Below are 25,040 nucleotides of genomic sequence, written 5' to 3' on the forward strand. Positions count from 1 at the left end.
TGGGGGGGGGGGGGGCGTGTGGGGACAAAGGAGGGCTGTGTGTCCCCGGCCTGTCTCTGTGCTGCTCTGTCAGCAGGGACGCTGTGACAGCATGCAGCACGTCTGGGATTTAATGGCACACTGTTGTGTCCCTTAAAGTACTGAATGTGTCAATCATTCCATTTTGTACTCAAGGTGACCTGCATTTTGTAATCCTTCCACGCTAGATACATCTTAAAACCTCTCCTCCTCCATTTGATCCCACCAAGTTTCATTTTTTTTAATAAAAACCTTAAGGGTTATCTCACTTAATCACTAATTAGTTTTTCAGTTTCTCCCCAGTCTTCCCTATTATCACCTTGAAAACATTGTAATTAATTAGCCTGAACTTCCCAACAGTGTTACCTCCTTGTGTTAAATGTGTACGACTTCTATGAAAAGATCAGTGATTTTTTAAGTAGTTTTGTCTTATTAACAGATCTACAGCTTAATGTTTTATATATACATAGATATATATATTTATAGATATTTCATGACCCATATTGAAGCATGCTGAAGCTAGAAACTCGCCAAAACACAAAACCATATTGAAAAAGTCTCTACTTAAAGAAGTGAAAACCCCCTTAACATTTAGCGGGAAACATCCCTTAATTGGCTTGTTAGTGTGGACTCAAACTAAAAGTAAATTACCATTTTTGCTATATTTTTGGAGCAGTCGCCTCAGAGGCATATCAGCCCTATAAGCGGACCGAAATCTTTGCAATTAACTCGGAATAATTGTTGCAGAAAAATCAACACTTATTAACACAGCAAAATGTGCTGTGTGTACCCGATCTCCTTAAGGGGGTCATTAAAGTTTCATGAGCTGAAGTGATCATTTATAGACAGTCCCCTGTTCATATCTGGGTGGAAAACTATGTTAGATTATGTCTGATTGACGGTGTTCTCTCAGATTTCAGGTTTGTTGACACCGAAATGAGGCCGGTTAGCTTCTAGCCTCTATAGCATGCAGACGGTCTAAAGTGGATGACTCACGCAACTAACCGACCTGATGAGAACATTACCTAAATCACTGTTCACCATCTGACTAAAGGGAGTCTGTGCATCACAAGGCCAGAGCTGACCCAAATACTAAAGAGCTTTTATCAAGAGACCTAAACAGATGAAAAGCTGCGTGTGTCTTTTGTAGTTTTAAAGGATTATCATTTGAAGGGCTTTTACCCTACCGTAGCAGTAAAAGATCGATAAACGATAGTGTCTGTAGTATTTAATGTTAATCACAGTGTCCCAGTAACACCAACATCTAAAGATTTAGACCCTGGGTTTAACATAGGAAAATTGTTTTGCTATAATACAATGAATATATGACCAGAATTCGATTGTATGACAGCTAGCCTTATCTTAAGATAATTGTATTCACTATTTTATCCTGAGTTGTTATTCAAAATTGCCTTTCTTTGTATGGTAGTGTATTGGTTTGTCAGTAAGTAAGCGAGAAATTGATGTTTAATCTCAAAAAGATAGAAAATTAACCAAAGTGTACATTTTAAAATCCACTGCTTGTTTTAACTGAATGATCTGTTCAGTTAAAACTGACTCATGTAAACAGATATTTTCACCACTTCAGTTCTTCTTTTTTTGTGGGAACATGGAGCATGAGGAGAAACATTAGGTGTGAAATTTCCGCAGGATTTCCATCAGGACTTAGCGAATGCTGGTCAGAAATATTTCATTTGCCCTTTTGTTGAAGTGCACTCCATCCAACAACACATATATACAGTATATGTTAATCCGTCACAGGGGACATCAGATTAAATTATGAGTAGTGATACTTAAAATATACTATAAAAATTGATGTATCTGATACTAGGGCGATCTGATGACTTGTAAAGATCTTGAGTGTCTTCACATTATGGTATTGGCACTTTTACTTAACCTCTTAAGGCCCACGGACCCGGTTCCGGCGCCGAAATCGCGTCATTTGCAGGAAACAACGTCTAAGGAACCTTAATATTTAATAAACTATGAATATTTTATATCCATTTAATGGGAATAAACTAATTTAACTGATCTTTTCCATTTAAAAAAAAAAAGAAGAAAAAACACAATGCTTAATGCCACAAGAGCCTCTGAATTAGCCCCGAGCAAAAAATGCTAACCTATTACTGCACCGAAAATCACTCCTAGCTTCCTTATTACTTATCCTAGCTGCACATCCAACACATCGTTTATGATCGTAAAGACACAGAATCTAACTGTGCCCACCTCAACACTGAAAGATACAAACTCGCAACGCTATCAACAAAAACGTACATCAAAACATGTGGCGCTAGGTAGCCTACAACGCTAACATGGTTTACCTTGGTTTTGTCTGGTCAAAACTGGTCTTCAATGGCATTAAAACGATAACAACGATGATGTAGTTAATCCATAGGTTAATATCCAATGTGGCTGTGTCCCCTTTGAAATGTTCTGATAATCTATAAGCAATAAAACCGCAATTCCGTTTTCAAATAGTAGAGCAGGCCATTCTTACGCTCTGCAGCAAGATTGAATGCGCGAAGACGCCATCTTTTTTTTAACATGAGTGTGTGCGTGACGATTTCCCTTCCATTCTATTGGCTCTAACGGTCAGAAAGAGATGTCACATGTCAAAATCGAAGAAGGGGGGCCAGAGATAAGGAACATCCACCCAAATGGCCCCAGAGTAGNAAAATGTGGTTTAATTGATTGTGTGGTTTCAATGTATAAGATAAGCTAAGCTAACTAGCTGCTAAGCTAACGGACATAGCTAATTATTAGCATAGGCTGTTGATTATACTGCACTCTATTTGCATTATGTTGCACATGTATTATTTCAATTGTGTAACTTGTGTTGTATTTTTCTGTTTATTCTTGCAGTTTTACAATTTCAAGCCTCAGTAAATTGTCAACTCAACAACTGTCTTCTGAGTCTTTGTTCGCTATCTGTTAAGCTATGCAGTGCGATGCATACGCAAGGGCAGAATAATAAGCAATAAAACTGCAATTCCCATCCGATGTCGAGTATGGTTACTTTCACCGAATCGGGGTGGTACTTGTTCTACAATTTTCATTACCTTTTATTTCAGACCGGGTTGAGCGCGGCTCCATTTTTAACGTGTGCGTCCGTCCAATCATCTAACTAAAGTCTCAGTGAACCAGATCTTTAATGGCTTCTGATCTTTGCCAAACACTTTTCGACAAACAGTTACTCACTACAGAAGAGGTTCAGCACTACTTGCTAGTCAACTAATTACAGAAGACCCTCGCTCTGAGTCTTGCGATTCATTAGATAGTTAAGTGTAAAATTTAGACTGTCGCCCACTCACACCACTCCGCGCGCGTGCTCGAGNCAACTCAACAACTGTCTTCTGAGTCTTTGTTCGCTATCTGTTAAGCTATGCAGTGCGATGCATACGCAAGGGCAGAATAATAAGCAATAAAACTGCAATTCCGCTTTCAAATAGTAGAGCAGGCCATTCCTACACTCTTCAGCAAGATTGAATCCATTTTTTTTTTAACATGAGTGTGTGCGGGACGATTTCCCTTCGATTCTATTGGCTCTAACCAGAGCCCTAGAGAGATAAGAGTTAGGACACTCCCATAGACCTCCGTTGTAAAAAATGGCGGCGCCTACTTCCGGGGTATGGACATCGAAATAGTTCCAAATATTGTCATTTGGGCGTTGGACCTCATTCACTTACATTACGGCGTGTCGATTACCGTAATTTTCGGACTATAAGGCGCACCTGAATATAAGCCGCAGCAGCTAAATTGAATGATGTGTACATATATAAGCCGCACTGGACTATAAGCCGCAGGTGTTTTAATGTTTAACTACCATAAGGGTTCGTGCACAGAGGGGATTGTCGGGAAAGAGATGGCTGTTTGAGGAAGCTCCCATTTATTAACATTTCAACAAACAAGTTGCATATTTGCATCGTTATGCAAATATGCAACTTGTTTGTTGAAATGTTAATAAATGGGAGCTTCCTCAAACAGCCATCTCTTTCCCGACAATCCCCTCTGTGCACGAACCCTTATGNGATAGATAGATAGATAGATAGATAGATAGATAGATAGATAGATAGATAAATAGATAGATAGATAGATAGACAGATAGATAGATATAGATACTTTTTAAATCTAAAGTTAATTCCCTAAATTGGGAAATTATTTTGTGACAGCACCAGTGTTCAACATTAGAATACAAATACTTAAAGTGGAATAGAATCAACAATTAAAAATAAAATGAAAAATAGTATATCAAATATAAACAATATCAAATATAACCTGAGCTTCTTGTTAGACTGTAGAGCAGACATTCCCAACATGGGGTCATGTTTAATAGGATGAAAGAAAAATATGTAATATTTGGAATAATAATATAATTATAATAATAATTAAAATGAGATCTTATTTTGTTATTAATGTTACAGTCATTGCTACTATTTCTTTTGCTTTTAATATTTTCCTAGAAATCTAAATGTTTTGGGAAATTCGTAAAGTATACTGTTGTTACTTAAACACATTGTAGACTACCCCTCTTTATGAATAAAGATAATTATCACCTTGTAAAAATGTCAGACATTTGTCATCAGTGAAGAGCGGTCACAAGTGATACATTCCAGACCCAGGTGTGGATACATGGCTCCAGGTGTGGATACATGGCTCCAGGTGTGGATACATGGCTCCAGGTGTGGATACATGGCTCCAGGTGTGGATACATGGCTCCAGGTTGGTTCCATGGCTCCAGGTTGGTTCCATGGTGCCAGGTTGGTTCCATGGTGCTAGGTGAGCTATACGACGGCCCCTTCTACATATTTATGTTGCATTGTTAGAGGAGCCTGTGACTTTGGTTTTGTATTGCATATCTACTCTGTAGCTGTGCATATGAAAATAAAGCCCTATGAACTTTAACCTGTGCGTGGTACTGACCGATGAGGCTGTCGGGCCGCGGCAGCCCCCCCCTCTGGAACAGGCCGTAGGGGTCCCCTGCCCCGTAGCCCAGCGGCTGGCTCTGCCGGGGCAGCGTTGATCCGTAGTGCTGCGGCACCGCCGTCATCCCCGACCTCAGAGGGGACCCCGTCAGACACCTCCCCTCAACCAGGGACAGGGTGGAGCCTAGGCGACCCCCCCCACCTACTCCCAGCACCACTCCCCCCAGGGCCTGGGTGGCGTCGGTTGGGGAGGAGGGCGAGGGGCAGGAGGGCGGCATTGAGGTCCCGAGGAACACGGCCGCCAGAGGTTTGGGCTCCGAGAGGATGGGGGAGTCGTAGGTGCTGCCCTGGGAGGTCCGCAGGGAGATCCGGGAGGGGGAGACGGTGCCCCCTCCCGGAGACTGGCTCCTGGAGGGGAGGGACGTCATCCTCCGTAGGACCCTGCCCGACACCTGAGGGAGGATGGAAGATGATCAGAGGGGGAAGAAGTACTTGAGTACATGTATTTTGTCCAGCTGAATATTCTAAATGTCATATTGTGTAAGCAGGCATTTGCTTTTATTGAAGCCCTTTTATTTTAACAGGTCATTATGCTCTAGGAGTAAATACCGTTCAATTATGCATGCACTCGATTAAGCATAAAATGTCAAGCCCTGTAAAATGCTTTAAGGCCCACTATTATGACAGTGAAGAAAACAAAAGGAAAATCGATGATAAAAGGAATCTTACAGAACAAAACTATAAAATAAATAAATAAAATATGTGTAAAATATATAAAAATGTGCAACATATAATGTTATTATTGGATACATAATCAAAACATAATCAAAGCATAATATATCTTTCTAGGCAAAAACAACTTCTCTAACTGAATGATGTGTTTTGCATCCTGCATGTTTCTTTGGCAGTTATGCAAAGTTTAACCACAGATTAAAGTAGAGAAGTTATTGTAGATTCTTCAAGGTCATTATCAAATGACATTTTTAGCAGATTTGTTGTATTAAGATTGACTCTCCAGGGCCCAAAACAACAAAAAAGGTCAAGTATAATATCCACACTGTTGAAAACTAATCACTTAAGCATATGTTTTCTGAATTTGAAATGAGGCTCTGCACACTGCACTGCAAATGTACTGTAATGTGACACTTAGCGGCAGGATGCTAACTGATGAAGGGCATCGTGATCGTGTGTGCTTTTGTTTTAATGTCTACATTCATTATACTGTATGCTGAGTTCTGCCAGTAAATATATTACATTTCTGGGAAGATTTGACAGTATATTTCACATGTATGCTAACACAAATCTACTTTTCCCTACCAAGTGTAAAATGTCCCTCAATTACAGACGGAGGCAACTGGATGCCGATCTGTGGCGCCTTAATCCATCAAAGCTCCGACGCCTCGAAGGGAAATTAAGAGCCGAGACATGTAAGCCCATCCAGTGAGGAATAAATCAGGAGAACATTCAAATGGGCTCCCTATCTGTCATTCCTGCTGCTACTGTCATGCAATGAGCATATCATTATTAGCCACAATGAGAGAATAATGGGACGCAGTCTTAAAGGTAAAACTCGTTCTGATTTGAAGGCTTTAGCTATTGTTCTTATTATTGAGCAGCCATTGCTTTAGGGAAGAATAATAGTATTCACAGCAAAAGAACACACTCCATTTGAAGTGACTGAAACATGTAAGAAGTAGAAAATGATTTTTCATTTGCTGCAAGGATCAATTGAGCGACTGTTTTTAGTCATTTATTCTTCATCAGCAATTGACCGGACTGTTTATTTCCACCTTATCCATGTTAGCCCAACATTAAAACATTTATTAATGATTTGAAAGATCCATAAAAGCAACTAACAGTAATTATCGAGCCCTTACTAGCAACCATTGTTGTAGGGATAGGGATTATTTATTATTCAAATATTTCAGATGACAGCAGTCTGAAATATGTGAGGAATAATACACGCAGTAAGTATCTGTACTGGAGCTTCAGCACACGGGTCTTTCCAGAACAAATGGTAGTGCAAATGTTGAAATGAACATATTTTGGTTGATTATAAGGACTTTTCAGCCAGGTTATTCCAAAGCGATCAACATTTCAAGCTCCAAAACAGCTATTTTATTAATCAACCAGTCCTCTTATTTATATATATTATATAAGTGTATTGTGTAAGTGTAAGAGCCTGGATTTTGAAATGTCCTTGCCAATAATTGAACTATTATGCTTATGAGATTAAAACCTTTGAATCTTGAATTGAGTCTAAATCATCTTGTGGGGAAATTGTTATCTCAACGGCCTTCCAACTGAATAACCTTTGAACCTCAGCTTTTAGAGCAACATTAGAATGACTCGTGTAGATGCGACCCACCTGCCCAGAGGCTTGACCCTCAGCCCTCGGGCTCCTGGACAGCGAGGCGCGGGGCTCCGAGCGCACCACGTTCTGGTTGCTGTAGTAACTCACGCTGCTGTCTTGGTAACCGCTGTCTGAATACGAGGTCATCTGCGCCGAGTGACCCCCCGAGCCTGAGAGGAAGGGGAGATCAGGGGGTGAGGAAACACTGCGTAGTTATCGCAGCACTTTGAGGGGCAATCAAACCCATCAGCAGTCTATACCAGCCTCTTGATTTGCATATTATCTCACATGGCTTTGAACTTGTTAAAAGGCATTATGCGTATAAATACGTGCACATGCATATCTGCATTACGCCTTTATGCTGGCCCTGGAACAATCTGCATATCGCTTCAGTAACGCTGGCCTACTTTCTCCTTCTGGATAAAGAAGAGGGATGTGCTCACACTAACAGACCACTTCGACTGCGTGGAATAAATAAGAGCAAAGAAAAAGGATAATTACTGTATTACACTAGATATTTCAAATAATAATATGTTTTTTGCTATTAGTATCTTTAATAATATAAATACGCCACTGTATAATTTGTAATATACACATTTTTACATATTTATGTTTGTTGAATATGAACATTTTGATATTATTATTTTTAATTATTTTTGTATTTTGTTGTATTGTATTTTATTCAATTTATTCTTTTTTATTTCAATTTAATTCTTAAATGGAGCAACTGTTACACAACTCATTTTCTCCCTGGGATAAATGAAGTATCTAAATGGTGAAGTGTTGACTGATGATATTTCCATTTATTATAATATAAAAGGAGGTTGAAAAATGTTTGTTTAAAAGGATTTGCTTCAGGCTTTACTGGAAGCAAAACAGGTGGTGTGAGTTTTGACTATTTGATGATACTATTTAAAGTCTGTTTGTTCAATATACTCAGAGAAGATAAAACAGCAACATAAAAGTGCACAGCTGCTCTCTCTGACTGCATCAACGCTTCCTTTCTTTTCCTGGTTTAACAAAAGCTGTGAGGAAGCCTGATGGACCGAAGTGTCCCGCGCTCCAGTGGAGAAATGTCCGACAGCGACACGCCCAGGTGTGAAAATATGAGAAGTTCTTCTGGCAACATGCTTTCAAATAAAGAATGAAACCACGAGTGAGACAAACAGATTTTTCAGTCGATGGCTATAACTAATGCGCTGTATAAATAAAGTTGGATTGAATTGGATTGATAAACTGAATAACTGTTTTTAAAGGGTTTCAGATATTTTTTACAGTATCAAATGTAACGTGAAATTATACATTATTTCATTTTGATTGTCTGTGTTGTTATTTTGGCATCTTTTCTTAATCTATACATACTATTGCATGTCTGTCAGGCCATGGGATATACATTTTTAAAACACACACAACTTAAGCAACAATATTCAACATTCTTCTCCTGTGTTGCTCTCTCGCAAGTTTCTTGAGACAAATGTGTAAAATGTGATATTGGGCTTTACACATGAAATTGAATTGATAAAATACAAGTGGAATTTCTTTAGAAAATGTGGCTATTCCTCCCAAGAGTGCTTCACACATCATAACCCCAGCTTTAAATGTGGTTCAGACTATGTGGGGTGTACATTAACAGACCCTCACTGTCATGCAGCGAGGCGCGGTCGGGTTCAGGCATGAAGAGACCCTCCTCCACCTCCAGCTGACGCCCAGGACACCCAGACGCCTCCATCACTCCACCCTGCAACTCTTCACCTGTGAAAGCATCTGCCATTAGCCCAAAAACAGAGAGCAAGTCCTGGGTAGACTTTCTAACAAACGTTTCTAAGCAAATTTAGACTGAAAAAAGGACATTTCCTAACAAAATAGCACAGGCAAAAATCTTTCACCTTTGCAGACAGAACCCAACAAATATGAAAAGTACTGATTCTCTGTCACCAAATAACACAGCATTTTATAAAAGTGCTTTTGTTTTTATTGGAAAGAAGACAGTGAGGAATGGCCGAGGAAACAGAGGAGAGGGATCTGTGACAGAATAGTAAATGGGTCCATTTCAAAGCTCATATATTCTGGCGGAAACATTGTTTTGTTTTGCTTCACTGGCCTTCTTCCTTTTGAGGCTAAATTGTCTTTCTGCATCTGGAAAAACTCTTTCCTTACAGCCAACATCATATGGAACCCATCTTATTTGAAGCCGTATAATCTTTATCTTATTCCTTGTGGTTTTGAAACCTGAAGTGGTCATCTCTCTGTCACCGTATCATCTTAAAAATAGCTTTGAATATCTTTAAAGGTTAAAAGTGAGAATTCATACCTGCAGATCTCCATGCAAACGACTTCTCGGACGAGCTTCAGGAGGAGAGGAGAGAAGAGGAGGAAATGGAGGAGAGGAGAAAGCAGAGAGGGACGCAAATCAAATCAGAGTCATGGCCGAACACTTTACATTCAATCAGTCTAGGAGGAGGGTAAAAAAAGGTTTCAAATGTAAAAAGGAACTCTGTCTATCGAAGGAATCTCTTGCCTCAAAAACATTTCAATGTAAAATGAATATGAAGACTGTCTGTATTGTGTCGAATTCAATTCACCCTTCAAATTGATATCAAAATGAAAGTGAGTTGACCCCAGCTGTGGATCGGACATGTTATACAGCAATAACCTCACATGCATTTTGATATATGGGCTAACACCTGCAGCTGAAAAACAATCATTTATGTTAAGTAATACAATTATATAAAAGAGACCACAATAAAAGGTTATGTGACAATCTGGAACAATTGCAAACAATTTTGCATCTTAAAAAAGTGTTTTTAAGGGTTAAAATTGAATAAAATAGTTCCTATTTATGCACACTAGGTATTGTAGTTGTGTTTCAATGTGATGTTTACACAATGTGAGGCCTCAATAACTTAAAAAATATGACATACAAATACTCAATTTTAATCCGAAATCAGGTTTTTATTAACTGTATGATACTATTGGTGTTAATTCAAACAACTTGGTGCTATATGCTTGAACAAATAGAATATTTCTGAGTGTATTTTATTCATATTTTGCTGGAATATAACATACATGGTTTGAGATTCAATGCACGACACGTGAGCTTCATGCTTACCTGCTGCTGTCTCCCGCTGGCGACTCAGCTCCCAGCATGCACCTCTCCAGCTGGCTGGCCACAATCTGCCGCTCCTCCTCTAGCTCTCGAGTCAGCCGCTCAAACTGAAGCTCCTGCAGGAAGACATTCACGACGGTGATTATTACCCGACACTCACCATGACACGGCCATTTAAGCCTCCTTATAAGCCCTATTTGATGCCAGTTAGAATTAAACCTAAAAACCCATTTTGTGTTTATCCTGAATGACATGGCGGGTTTTCTCACAGACGCTGAGAGACTGTTAAAGGGGGTTTAAGATTTAAAACCTGTGTCCGGGACCTTTTAATGGCCTTCAGTTCAGATAATGTAATTACACACATTTGAAGAATTCGAGGATTGAGCAGAAAAATTATCAAATATAAATGTCAACGGCTCTTTTTTTATTGTCTGTCAGAGAGACTTCTTACTATAATGTAGCTTAGCATCAGATCATTAAAACTTGCTTTCTTGTTGAGTGGCCTTAGTTATTTACGTCATACTGCGTAGACTGCTATATCTCATACTGTACATAAAAGAGTACAGTGTTTCACACAAGATGTTGCCTGGACATTTATATGATGCATTCATATGTACAGCATGTTATATGCACAACTTTTCTTAATACTGAATACATTTTGCCCTCCAGCAAGACGACTCCCTTAGCATGAACTCATTATTCACGGATTCACGCATACATTATCGTCATTCTGCACAATGCAATTCAGTTTAAGCTCAGTCCATTATGCTACACACAAAAAACATGATGAAAAAAACAGAAACAATGGAAGTGTATTCCTTAAGTGCATTTTTTCAATTTGCAAAAAAACTCAAGTTGGAAACAATGGTACATTATCAGGGCATTAATATTGTGCAAGTTGGGTTTTATATAAAGGGAGATGAGGGGAAAAGATACAATCGTCTAAAAACCCTCTGACATTGTTGGTGCATATTACATTACATGACATTTGTTAGACGCTTTTATCCAAAGCGACTTACATACATTCAGTACAGTGGGCAATCCCCGCAGGAGCAATTTGGGGTGAAGTGTCCCAGGGACACAACGACATGCTTACTGCAGTGGGACTCAAACTTGCTATCCCCTGATTTGAAGTCCAGCACTCTACCCACTGAGCCACAGCCTCCCTTATAGGGTAAGCAGTAAATATGCAACTGTCAAAGTCATTTCTAAACATTTGCATGACCTTTAACGGCAGTTCAAATCAAATGCACGACACATTTGATCTTTTTGCCACCATTACAAATGCAGTTTTTCCATGGGAATTTAAGAATGAGCATTTGTAATGAAGGTTAAAGTGAATCAGATGTTGTTGCTTCCCTAAAAACCCAATGACCTGATGATTTAAGATTTTAAAATATAATTTGAACTCGTATTATTAGTTTGTACAGTGTCCAAAATCAATAAGGCACAGACACAATGTATTATCTATGTGAAAATATGCATTAAATGTGGCCATTAGTGTCCTTTTGGCAACAATCCAACCCAAACACCAACACACTAAAGTGTGCCCTACTTATTCAAAGCCTTAGGAGCTGGTAGGGATCCAATGCCTTGCTCAAAGGTTTGCCAGTAGAGCAGATGTTTGAGGTGGGATAGCTGGTCGTTTTGGCAGTCCCCTCATTTGTATTCTGTTACATAACACCGAGGCTTCCCAGCTGCTTCATAAATCTTCGAGGAATCACAGCTGGTGTCATCACGGAGACCGCGGGGGGGGTTTCTCTGTCTGCGAACAACGTCTAAATATAAAAACACCACACAGCTTGGCTAGGAAACTTGTTTTGAAGTCACCCAGGAAAAGCTCTCGGAGAAAGTGAAAGGTCTGAAGAGATCGATGTGTTTGCGGTGACACAGTAAACAGGGTTGTGTATCGACGGTAGTTTTAAGGTCACTTTCACAGTCTAAAAAAAAAAATTATAGCCTTGCATTCAACCACTAGAGGAGGAAGTGTTTGATCATTTCATTAAAAGCCCCAAGCCTGCTTTTCAGGTTTCAGGCTCGAAAATGACATTCCCTGAACAAATGACCATATCTTCCCTTCTAAAAGGGTTAAATTAATAATCTTTTCTCTCAAAGTAATGATAAACCTGTGAGTTGGATGTAGAAAAGTCAGACTCAATATAGATGTTTTTTTATTTTAAAGAAAATTCAGATTGAACATGGTAAAAAACTGTAAATTATAGTGTCCGTCCAAAAGATATTTTGTACTTATAGTGATAACTAACCGTGGATGATGGGTTAGTAGACTAAAAGCTTTAGAAATCCAAAGTACAACATATAATAAGTACCCTGTATCAAGATTGGTGCAAACAAGTGATATTTGACCTTTTTAAGACAGATTTAGCAAAACAAAACCTCTTCTGGGGCCATTTGTGTGGATTTTCCATATCTCTGGCCCCCCTTGTTCGATTTTGACATGTGACATCTCTTTCTGACCGTTAGAGCCAATAGAATCGAAGGGAAATCGTCCCGCACACGCCAAAAAAAAGGTTGCGTCTTTGCGCATGCAAGCTTGCAGCAGAGGGTAGAAATGGCCTGCACTGATGTTTGAAAACGGATTGCAGTTTTATTGCTTATATATTATCTACGGAGCCCCCTAAGGGACGTTTTGGGAAAACGCTCTAGAGCGTTTTGAAATTAAATCAGTTACATGAAGACACCAGTTAAAAGTCGACGATGTCCGTTTGTGTCTTTGGTGGTTGTTACCTCACCAAGTAGCTAAAATGAAACCTCGACCGGAATTTATATTTCCTATATGGTAGTCACCGAACCGTTATCCGTGCCCAAGTGTGTATCTGGACATATATATTTAACCAAAGTGGTTCTCTTGTGAGTCTCGCTGCCCTGTACCGTGCAGGGAGACTCGACTCAATAACTGTCTAAGCTTAAAGCGCCTAGTTATTGAGTACTTGTTTGCAACATTTTTATGTTTGTTGTACTTGCAAATGTTAGTTACCGTTCAACATCTGTTACTCGATGTCTCAGCAAAAATAGTCTTGTCCAAGCTATGCCGCGGCCAGTAGGCTCGTAGTTCTTAACCATTTTTAGACGTCGATCTCCTCCCCTCCTCCCAGAATCCCTGGCAGAGTTTGACGTTTGCCCCAAAACGCTCTAAGCGTTTCATAACGCTCCTAGAGCGTTCCTGAAAAAAAAAAGAAGAAAAAGGTTAAAAAAAAAAAAGNCGGTTTGATTGGCTAGCGCTTGCACTGTCAGATTTGCATAAACGGGATTTGATTGGCTGACGCTTCCACCTCAGCTTCAAAAGTTGAACATTGCTCAACTTTTGAATCCTGGAAATCCTGGAAATCTTCGCTTTGCTTCCCCACAATGCAGTTTGGCGAAAAGCGAGGCAACGTGACGTCACCCCATTCAAAGTGAATGGGCAGAAGCGTTGGAAGATTTTTTAACGCTGCTGTGTGGACGGGCCGTGACACTGAAGTTTTTAGTACCAGTGTTTGGCCAACTTAAAAATTGCTTTCACGCCTGGCTCACTTCCTGGGGATTCACTCACATGTTTCGCTCCTCGTACTGCTTTTAGGTCTATCACATTATAGTCTACAAGCCATGGAAATCATAAATAACTGAAGAGGTCTCAACTGATTGGCCGATGCCATTTGGTGCAGCCATGTAAGACTTTCTATGGTCAATGAGCTGCATTGCAAGCCAATTGTTTTGCTTGAGAGTAAGGATATAAAATATTTGAAAATGGGGAAGCTTCAAAACTCGACACACTCATGGTATAACTTCATCACTGACTCAGTGTGTCAGGAACCGTTGAAGCTTTATATACGACGCTATGCAGGTTCATACAGTGAGGCTTAATGTGCCCAAAACCAGGATGGCAGAGAAAAGAGCTCCAAACAGAAGAATATGGAAGAAATGAAGTTCTGACATACCCATCCTCCATGTTCCTGAATCCAGACCAGTAGATTGTTTTTGAAAAAATCCACAGTCCATCTCTGGATCTCCATCAGTGACTCGGGGAGATGAGTCATCACCATCTGAATCACACACACACAGATAAAGTCCATACACAAGGTGAAGCGACTGCCAAACTGTGATTTATTTCAGTTACATTGCTGGATCATTGGAAAGAAACTGCAACTGATAGATGCGATGGTTAGCTTAGCATGCTAGCTAGTATCAGAAACAAACTTGCCAAGTCTCTCAGCGAAACTTATAAATAATACTGCATGTTTGCACTTCCAGTTCTCTTGTGTGGAAGCCGATGGGTTTTGGGACAGGGGTCTGTGGTTATCGCAAGTCTAATAGATTTTCTCACTAAAAAACATCAGTAGATGTCTCACAAAGGTCTACATTTCTAAGGTGTTTTGCCTTTAAGAAAGGTGGTTGCAAACCAGGGGCTAATTGAGACTGCTAAACAGAATCATGTTTGACGCAGTAAACGTCACCAAACCAGACATTAGCAACCTTTAGCTTAGCAGTTTCGACGTGAAGTAATGCAGCTGCGATGTAATAGTCAAGCGTACGTTTTTTTTAATTCTGGAGATTGCATTTACACTCCAAAAATCATAAAAGAAAATGTGTTTGGGAACATACTCCTACTGAACAAAATGTGAGTATCATAAACCTTTGATGTTATTTTCATCATAATCCATACCCTACGGAAAAATCTGATTGGGTTTTTGTCGAGGTAACCAAGGTGATGCTTACTTCTGGGTCTGCCTAAACGTCATCACTGCAACACTGATGAGCAAGAACAACTATCCCCCTCCAGTCTTTAAGATAACCACCTAAAACATCCAAAGGCTTCAGTTATAGAAACGTTTGTCACATATTTGCTAAGATGGGAGTGCAAGGTAAACGCATTCCCACCTCTATCATTTAAGTTAAAATACACAATAATAAAGTGGAGATTCCTTTTTTACTGAGAAACAGAGTTGGAAAGGCACTTAAAAGCCTTTTCCTCTAAACACACAGTGTCAGGCAGATGTTCTGAAAATCCTTTGGTAAAATGAAATTGATGCGTTTCAAACAAGGGTGTAACTTTGGTTTGAGAAGTGGGAGGGACACAAAACAGGGGGTCCTCCACAATGAAACATTTTCTCAATTTAATTCCATTTCCTGCCTTTCTACAAATATATATTAGGGACTATAGTGTTAACAAATCCAAGCAAAATGTGTAGTGTATATAATGAGTGTGCACACTTATCTAGTATCCTATCCATGTGAGCCTGTTTTATTTGTGATAACCTCACATCCTCTAGGGGGGTCCGGGGGCATGCACCCCCGGGAAGATTTGTTTCTTTAAATTGAAATTGAATGCATCAATCTGGTGCACAAATTAAGAGATTTATGGATATAGCTCTCAACTCATATGAAACAGAACTGTATATATTTCAATAATCAAAAAACCATTAGAATATGCTCACAACCAATAACACATCATTGATAAACTCCTCTCTCCTATCTTTATCTTACCTAGTCTGCATTCTTTCTTTTTATTTATGCATATTTGACTAATCACTTCCCTTTCAAACTGTGTTTTTTATTTTGTACTGACCTATAGTTCACATTGGAAGGATTTCTTATTATTATTTAATATACAACTAATATTACATATGGAAATATTTGTTTACATAGATGACCAAACCGTTTGAGACCCACTGAGATAACTTAGACTAAAGTTTACAACCTAATCACTCAGAGTCCTTTACCTCCCTGAGCTGACGTTATCTCTCTCAGCCCGACAGGAGAGGACTCTCCCCCTCCTTATTGTTGAAACAGTTTCTAATCTCCGTTAGCTCCAAGCTAGCACAAAATGCTAATAACAACCCCGTAACTCTCTATGTCTCTCTCTCTCTGTCTCTCTCTCTTTCTATCTCTCTCTCACAAGATGCGCTCGTGCCACACACAGAAAGACGCTCCTCCGTGACGATGACCGCTTGCGTAAAAATAATAATAAACACATTTAAAAAGTGGTGGGGACACAAATGGGATTTTGAAAAGTGGGGGGGACATGTCGCCCCTGTCCCCAGTGGAAATTACGCCCATGAGGAGAGACCTCATTATTACAAGATAAAAGGCGGTGCACTGTTTCATAAGGGTTTAAGATTTCAGCTATGTTGCCACTAAACAACATTTAATATACTTTATTCAGATGTTTCCACATTGTATTCAGAGGGTTACACATTTATATAGCTTATCTTATTTATTTTCGGAATATAATACCACACAATTTCTTCCTTTAAGTTATTATTTTAGTTAATCCATCCATAATAAAAAATGTCAAATGTTCTGGTTTAAGGATATACTATTTATGAAGTACAACACACATGCTCGGGTAGTGAATAAAAAATGAGCTGAGAAACTTGAGCAGGATTATCTCTGTTCATTGAGTCAGTTAAAAAACACATACGGAGCGAATTACAAACCAAAACCATTTCTATTCATCATTTTCCCGAGGAAGGCATGACCTTTCTCCTGCAAAGCAACGTCAGAAACATAAAACTCTATCGGGGCAACTTCCCCCCCGACACTTTGCTGTGTAGCCGCTGGAGGATTTACTTTTTTGTTGTTGTTGAAAAAGCGCTGCTGATGCTGCAGCAGATTTATTCCTGCATCCTGCCCACTGTCACTTTCCTAAGCCGCTCCCACTGACCCATATAGGGGTGTTTCCATCACAAAGCCCCTGTGCAGCATCAGCATGTGATTATCAGCTGATTGCTGTTTTAATTTAGTCCATTTTCATATCATGATGATTGTGGACATTATTGATGTGTAGAGGCCCTACTCTGTGTTTGTGTGTAAGTAGATGGATGGTTGTGTGGGAGGCAGAGTCAGTGAACTGAATACAATGCCTCCCATTCTCCCGTGAGTGCTTTTCACCCTGCGGCGCTGCTAAGTGGCCTAATATGTCGCCTAAATCCTTATTCCCAGTTATCCTGCAGATCCAACATAATCCCAGATTACAGCAGGGAGATAAGCAAAAGATGGATTTACAAGATTAGGCTATTACTGATCACTCCTAGCTTAGGTAGTGAAACCTGGTGAGAAACACAACGTCAGCTGTGACATGATCTTTTTTTCTTCCTCTGTGAAATCGGTTGGAAAATTGCAACGTCACTGACGTGGTTTTCATGTATGAGGCAGGGGAGATATTACATTGATTTTGTGTACTAGTGCAATGCANTTTTTCTTTCATCCTATTAAACATGACCCCATGTTGGGAATGTCTGCTCTACAGTCTAACAAGAAGCTCAGGTTATATTTGATATTGTTTATATTTGATATACTATTTTTCATTTTATTTTTAATTGTTGATTCTATATTTAAGTATTTGTATTCTAATGTTGAACACTGGTCCTGTCACAAAATAATTTCCCAATTTAGGGAATTAACTTTAGATTAAAAAAGTATCTATATCTATCTATCTATCTATCTATCTATCTATCTATCTATTACATTTGTAACTGCACAAAGTCAGTTGTATAAGTGTTTTATTTAACACAGCAACATTTCATGGAAAGGATATTTAAACAATATCTTTTTATTCATCATTTAGTTCGGTCCAGTGATTTTCCCTCTCAGCAGGACATTAAATGATACGACGTGATAAAACCTTACAGCCACATTAAACAAAAGGGAATATGAAGCATTGTTGTGCTTCTGAGGGAACTCTGGGAGCTTTACAGCCTTCGTCCTTCAGTGTTTGTCTTTGTGATGGTGGTTTGATATCGTGTTTCACAGACACGCAGGACTAATGAAAGCATATGGAGTGGAAGGTGTATTGTTTCTTATTGCCCTCTGTTCAGAGCTCTGGTTAGTCGGATAGAGCGTCAGTTTACACTTCTGGTCAAATCTATCAAAATGTGGCGTTTAGTTTCCTTTGAGAAAAGCACTTTACTGCAGGGTCTGGCTTCAGAGATCAGGGTTACTTTAGAAATGTAATCTGTTACAATAACTAAATACATGTCAAAAAAATTAACAGTAGCCTAATCTGAGTGTCAAAATATAAAAGTAACCTGATTACTTTCCGTTACTTTTGCATTACCTTAGTAACAAATGCAATGCAAATAAAATACCAATGATAAAATGAATAACAATAAGATGTTTTTTACTTTTTAATATATCAATCTTTATTTCAGAATGTACTGTAACACTTTAATCCTGCTAGTAATCTCTATTTTCGAATACGGTATACAGTTCAGTTTTTTTTTTGTATCCTGATTATTACCCAAGCCTGAATAAATGTTTTCAGCAGCTCTTGTAAATAAACAAAGCCACGCTCCACCACGATTTAATAACCTGTCCTTTGTCCAGGGGAAGCGGACTGAGCGGATTGAATATTGTAGCAAACAACCCTTTTACTGAGCAGCAGAGTTTCCTGAATAATCCAATAAATGCGCATATTGAACAAAATAACTTTCTGCAAGCTCTGCATGTGATGCTATCTCTAAGCGGGTTTAGGGAGCTCATTTAATGGAGTTTCCAGTCTAATCTTCTTCCAGCACGGGCAGATAATGCTGCTGGGTTTGATAACATTTCATTTGATGCACGCCCGTATGAAAATAAGGGATGTCATCTTTCACAAGGTGCATGTGTTTGATGTAATCTTGCGGGGGGATTGATCAGTGGAGGAAAACAAAACAAAAGAAAACAGTGGATCACAGCTGCCTGATGCGAAGTGCTTCCTCTTGAGTTTCTCTCTCATGCTCCGTTTAGCGAATTGATGTCCGTGAGAACAAACCGTGTTAGTATCTATCGGTTTGTAACGAAGCAATCGATGGATAGTTGACGTCTAGTTACACACTTCCTGTAGAAACACAACTTCATACTCGGTAAATCGGCAGTAGATAGCACATAGCACACATACAGTGAGCTAATGCTAAGTAGCCTGCTTTAGCTTTAACTTGATTTTTTAAAGTTGAAATAAATGCAAACATAAGCTAAATTATCGGGTGCAATACTATGTTTATTAACCCAATATGATATGTTCAATCAGTATTCAACATGTATATCATTGTTAAAGGGCAGTTAGTGTTAATAAAAAGTCATAGCCTACCAGAGGAAGGACATAGTATTGTAATGTGTGGCTTTCTATGTAATAATTACTAGAGAATACCTCATTATTATCGAGAAAAGAAACTCATTATTTAAGACAAAAACATCATAATCACAAGCAAGGGTGTAACTTTGTTTTGAGAAGTGGGGGACACACAAAACAGGGGGTCCTCCACAATGAAGCATTTTCTCAATTTAATTCCATTTCCTGCCTTTCTACAAATATATTAGGGACTATAGTGTTAACAAATCCAAGAAAAATGTGTAGTGTATATAATGAGTGTGCACACTTATCTAGTATCCTATCCATGTGAGCCTGTTTTATTTGTGATGACCTCACATCCTCTAGGGGGGTCCGGGGGCATGCACCCCCGGGAAGATTTGTTTCTTTAAATTGAAGTTGAATGCATCAATCTGGTGCACAAATTAAGAGATTTATGGATACAGCTCTCAACTCATATGAAACAGAACTGTATAGCTATTTCAATAATCAAAAAACCATTCGAATATGCTCACAACCAACAACAAATCATTGATAAACTCCTCTCTCCTATCTGTATCTTACCTAGTCTGCATTCTTTCTTTTTATTTATGCATATTTGACTAATCACTCCCCTTTCAAACTGTGTTTTTTATTTTGTACTGACCTATAGTTCACATTGGAAGGATTTCTTAATACTATAGGTCAGTACAAAATAAAAAACACAGTTTGAAAGGGGAGTGATTAGTCAAATATGCATAAATAAAAAGAAAGNAATAAGTTTGTGTGGCGTTTTGCTGATCCAGATGGTAATCGCCACATTCAGCTGTTATAGGCATGCCAACTTGATGCTCTGCTCACGGATGAGTCGATGAGAATAATAAACTGTTAAAATGATGACCTTACATGTGTAAATATATGTTTCTTCTTTGTGGGGGTCTGCCCCCAAAAAACAGTTTCAAGTTCTGAGAAAGTCAATTAAGACGGTGTGTAAAACTTCACTGCCCAGCCAAAAAAAGTAACCACTTTGATTTAACTAGGGCAGTAGGTACGGCATTCCACTGGATAATAACTGCAGCGATGTATGTTTTAGCTGAATACAGTTTTTTTTTAACCCTAACTGATGCAGTTAGTCATTTCTTTAATGTTTGTTCTTTCTGATGTAAAGTCAAGGTTGTAACTGTTTGCAATGAAGTTGTGGGGCGCTGAACTGTTCCTTTGATTCTTGTGAATTATGATAGTAATTACTGGTCTTTCAAATTTGAAGGAGGGTGAGCAAGCATATTGAGGAACGTTCATCATTAACTCCTCCAAAAAATATAGTTTATTTAATAATAACACTGACGATGTGAATCACAACAGTGATTGACAGCTGATAGGAATAATATGATTGTTAATATTATCATATTCATACAGACACACATCGATGAGACAGTTAATTAATGTACTTATTGCAGCAGTCTGCATATTTGGTACCCCTGCTGGTCTAAGAGTTAAACCAACTCATTCAGTTAAAATTCATTAAATTACGTGTGCCACCTTATATATTTATATTTAAGGCTTTACTGATGTGCCACAATAATTTCACCAAATGTTATTGAGTTAAAATATCAATATTGTGGCTTTCCAAGTTAACATTGATTGATATGACTGCGATTAAATCAGAATATACTTCTGCCAGGGGATGCCACCCCTCAAATTCTCCTGCCACCCTCTTGCCACGCCATGAATATTTGTCTAGATCTGCCCCTGCATAGGGGGGTCAGGGGGCAAGCTCCTCCGGGAAGATTTTTAAATATTGAAGTTAAAATCATCAATCTGTTGCACTTTGAGAGCAACATGAAGAGATCTATGGATACATCTCTCAACACCCATTTGAAACAGAACTGTAAACAGATTTACTATTTCTTTATGGATATTTTACAAATCACTCCCCTTTTAAACTTTATTCATTTTTTAATGTCATATAGTATTTCATACCTGTTTTTCATTTATTCTCTTATTTTTTTATAACTATAATGATCATATAAACGTCCATCCATCCATCCATCCATCTCCTCCCGCTTATCCGTGGTCGGTTCACGGAGGTAGCAGTTCTAGCAGAGAGCCCCAAACGTTCTTTTCCCTGGCCACATCAACCAGCTCTGACTGGGGGATCCCAAGGCGCTCCCAGGCCAGCGAAGACATATAATCCATCCACCTGGTCCTTGGTTTACCCCTTGGTCTCTTCCCAGCTGGACGTGCCTGGAACACCTCCCGAGGAGGCGCCTCGGTGGCATCCTAACTAGGTGCCCGAACAACACACTCTCACTCCATAATCGTCCAGGAGAGACGTTTGGTCAGGGTCCCTTGGCGTGCAGTTGTGACGCTCCTAGGCTCCTTCAGCTTCATAAAGGGACGCAAATAGTTTTCAACTGATTGCAATATATTCCCATCTGCGGCGGGATTTGACGCTCATGGAAGCACGGCATTCGTTTGTGTCGGCTGCCCTTAAACGCAATGTGAGCGTCCATTCCCATTGGATAACGGAGAATTGTACACCCGGAAGTAAGTATTCCCCTTACTGTCGATTGATTTTACAGTAATATCTGCACTACTCATCGACTAAAAAACACCAGATTATCCTTGTTAATTACACAACATTGATTGGTTTAAATTGTGTGCAATGCTTTTGTATTTTTCCCCTTCGATTCGGAGAAACAAATATTTTTTCGGAGTAAAGGATGGCAGAAGACACTACACTACCCAGAATCCCCAGTTATCGTTTAGGACTACACCATGTGCTCTGTTTGACAAACCCCGTGATTAGTTCTCAAGCTCTGTGATTGGTTGGCCTCCAACTGCATTCCATATGAAAAAAAACGTTTCGTAAAAGATAAAATCATACTTTATACAGCAGTGCTTGCTTTACTCTTTGAAAGTCATCACATGAATGCATTGTAATAAATGGTTCGGCTGCATTAAATATATTACACATGACTTTCAAAGAGTAAAGCAAGCACTGCTGTATAAAGTATGATTTTATNCGGTATTGAAAATCATACCGACGGTATTTCCAAATACCCTGGTATACCGTAATACCGTCATACCGCCCAAGCCTACTACCCATTCCGTTTTCCCAGCTGGAGCAAACACGGCAGCTGGAGATGGAGAGCCCCCACCTTCCCGACAGTTTACAATCAAAGATGCATTTGCCCGACAATGCAAACATGTTGGTGTTCCTTGCTCGAAATCTTTGAAATACAGATTTGGATATGGCCTGTTGAGGCATCTGGGTCTTTGTATGGACAGTGGACTGCACACTTGACTGTTGTTTTAAGGAAGGTTTTTTTGCTTGAGACAATGTGGATAGATAGATAGATAGATAGATAGATAGATAGATAGATAGATAGATAGATAGATAGATAGATAGATAGAGCTCTGTTATCCAGCCTGAGTCTATTTCATTTATTGTTTTGGTTGTGTGTTATTTAATTAATTTATCATAATTCAATTAATTTGTTTTAATTATTATATATTTGAATATTATTTCACATTTCATTTGCAATGTTGAATGTTCAATAAAAAGTTCTGTTTGAAAGGATGTACTTGAATTATTATTATTATATATTATCAGTATGTCAGTGGTCTAAAATGGTCTTACAACGGTGCCAACAATATTATCGTTTATCGCAATAATTTCCAGGAAAATGTATAGTCCAACAAATTAATCATTGTGACAGGCCTAACTGTAGATATGTCATCATATAAAGTTTTACCAACATGACTTATGAGATGCTGCAAGTTACTGAATCAAGCCGTTAGGAATACAATTTAAGTTTTAATTTGTTAATAGATAATTGATATTCAGAACTTCTGAATAAAGTGTTGGAGTGTTCCTTTAACAGATCTATCTCTAATGGTGATCTGTGCCATCATAGTAAAGGCACACAAGGTCAGATGATGGCCATGTGGGCAACTACAGTGATGGGCAGTGCAATCTACTAGATACCTGCTATATATGACTACTGTACAGTATATGGATTTCAATTACTACTTTTTTTACGATGTTGTATTTTAGTGTTGCCTCTGTGCTTCGTGTCCTGTCTGTCTGTAACTTTGTGTGGTAGTGTTACCACTGACAAGTCTCTCTTGAAAATGAGACCTTGTGTCTCAATGAGATTTTACACCTGTATAAAAAAAGGCTAAATAAATACTCTTGGCCTCAGTGTTCTGATGTCCATCTGCATGGCCCATAACAGATGCTATTTTATGTTCTGTATTGGATCATCCCTGATTTAGTCCAAACCTAGGGCCATAGCTTCCAAGGTTCCAGTCCAACAACTGCTGAATTCCAATGGAGCTCAAACAGTTGTGTTACTTAAAATGTCAAGCTGACAAGTGTTGGTAATTGGGTTACAACTAGGGTGGTTTCTTTCTGATCAGCATTATGCTCATTATTTATTTTACTTTATTTAATATACGTTTGGACATCCAGCCTTTAATGAAGGGACAGTATTTAAAAGGGAAGACAGAGGGGATGATACGTGGCAGATTCCGGCTGAATTCAAACCAGGGTCCTCTGACTTGGTACCGTACCGAGCACCAGTACATGGGCTGCCAGTTCTACCAACTGAGATGAGATGCTCACTTTTAACTTGAAATGAACACAACTGAACAAGTAAAGTAGAACGTAATTAGCACTACAAATCCATTTGACCTAAAGATGTTTAAGCTGTAGCTTGTTAAGTGTTGATTTGACAAGCATACATCTCCTGCAAAGCCTTAATTCAGATCTGCAGCACAATTTGTGTGCAGAATGCTTTTGACCTCTCTTGGCATGAGCGAGAATATTGATCTTTTCCTCTTGATGACAACCAGGAGTCAGCTGTAATTGATCTAAATCAATTAGAGCCACAAGTTTCCTGATAACCATCAGGAAACATCGCAGTGTGAAAGCCAATAGTATCTGAGAATGCACTCGTTTACTTGTGTGCACATAGCCAGAATTCCTAGATGATGCCAAAGCACTTGAATTGATAAATTATCTATAAAGGACTGCTCATGTCTAAGCACACATGACAAAATCATTGTTGGACAAAAGAGATATAGCAGGACTTGCACATGTGTCATCATGATGATATAAATTAGATTAATGTATCAGACTATATTGTATTTATTTAAAATTAAATGTTTCATTAATACAGTTAAAAAAGGAAACCAAGTTGCAAACACCACCATCTGCAGCATTGTCTGAAATATAATGTGCATAATCAAAACACTCTCACTCCATAATCGTCCAGGAGAGACGTTTGGTCAGGGTCCCGTGGCGTGCAGTTGTGACGCTCCTTGGCTCCTTCAGCTTCATAAAGGGACGCAAATAGCTTTCAACTGATTGCAATGTATTCCCATCTGCGGCGGGATTTGACGCTCATGGAAGCACGGCATTCGTTTGTGTTGGCTGCCCTTAAATGCAATGTGAGCGTCCATTCCCATTGGATAACGGAGAATTGTACACCCGGAAGTAAGTATTCCCCTTACTGTCGATTGATTTTACAGTAATATCTGCACTACTCATCGACTAAAAAACACCAGATTATCCTTGTTAATTACACAACA

At 39.0% G+C, this 25,040-nt stretch overlaps 2 protein-coding genes across 2 annotated transcripts in view; one reads left to right on the forward strand and one right to left on the reverse strand.

Moving 5' to 3' along the window:
* Positions 1 to 4,679: 4,679 nt before the first annotated feature.
* LOC104960243 (plakophilin-4-like) lies at positions 4,680 to 14,439 on the reverse strand. The gene is made up of 7 exons (XM_010788223.1): positions 14,335 to 14,439; positions 10,403 to 10,515; positions 9,605 to 9,639; positions 8,929 to 9,045; positions 7,309 to 7,463; positions 4,939 to 5,392; positions 4,680 to 4,816 (listed from the first exon to the last, which is right to left on the reverse strand). Exons 1-7 carry the CDS (start codon positions 14,437 to 14,439, stop codon positions 4,800 to 4,802), a joined length of 996 nt encoding a protein of 331 aa, XP_010786525.1. The 3' UTR covers positions 4,680 to 4,799.
* Positions 14,440 to 15,245: 806 nt separating this feature from the next.
* Positions 15,246 to 25,040, forward strand: part of LOC104960244 (plakophilin-4-like) — a 31,169-nt gene continuing 21,374 nt past the window's right edge. Inside the window, exon 1 of the mRNA XM_010788224.1 lies at positions 15,246 to 15,258. Within this exon, the coding sequence (XP_010786526.1) occupies positions 15,246 to 15,258 (13 nt within the window). The remainder of the gene's footprint in view (positions 15,259 to 25,040) is intronic.

Source organism: Notothenia coriiceps, unplaced genomic scaffold (genome assembly GCF_000735185.1).
Source record: "Notothenia coriiceps isolate Sejong01 unplaced genomic scaffold, NC01 NC01_scaffold00031749, whole genome shotgun sequence".
In the NCBI taxonomy this organism is placed as follows: Eukaryota; Metazoa; Chordata; class Actinopteri; order Perciformes; family Nototheniidae; genus Notothenia; species Notothenia coriiceps.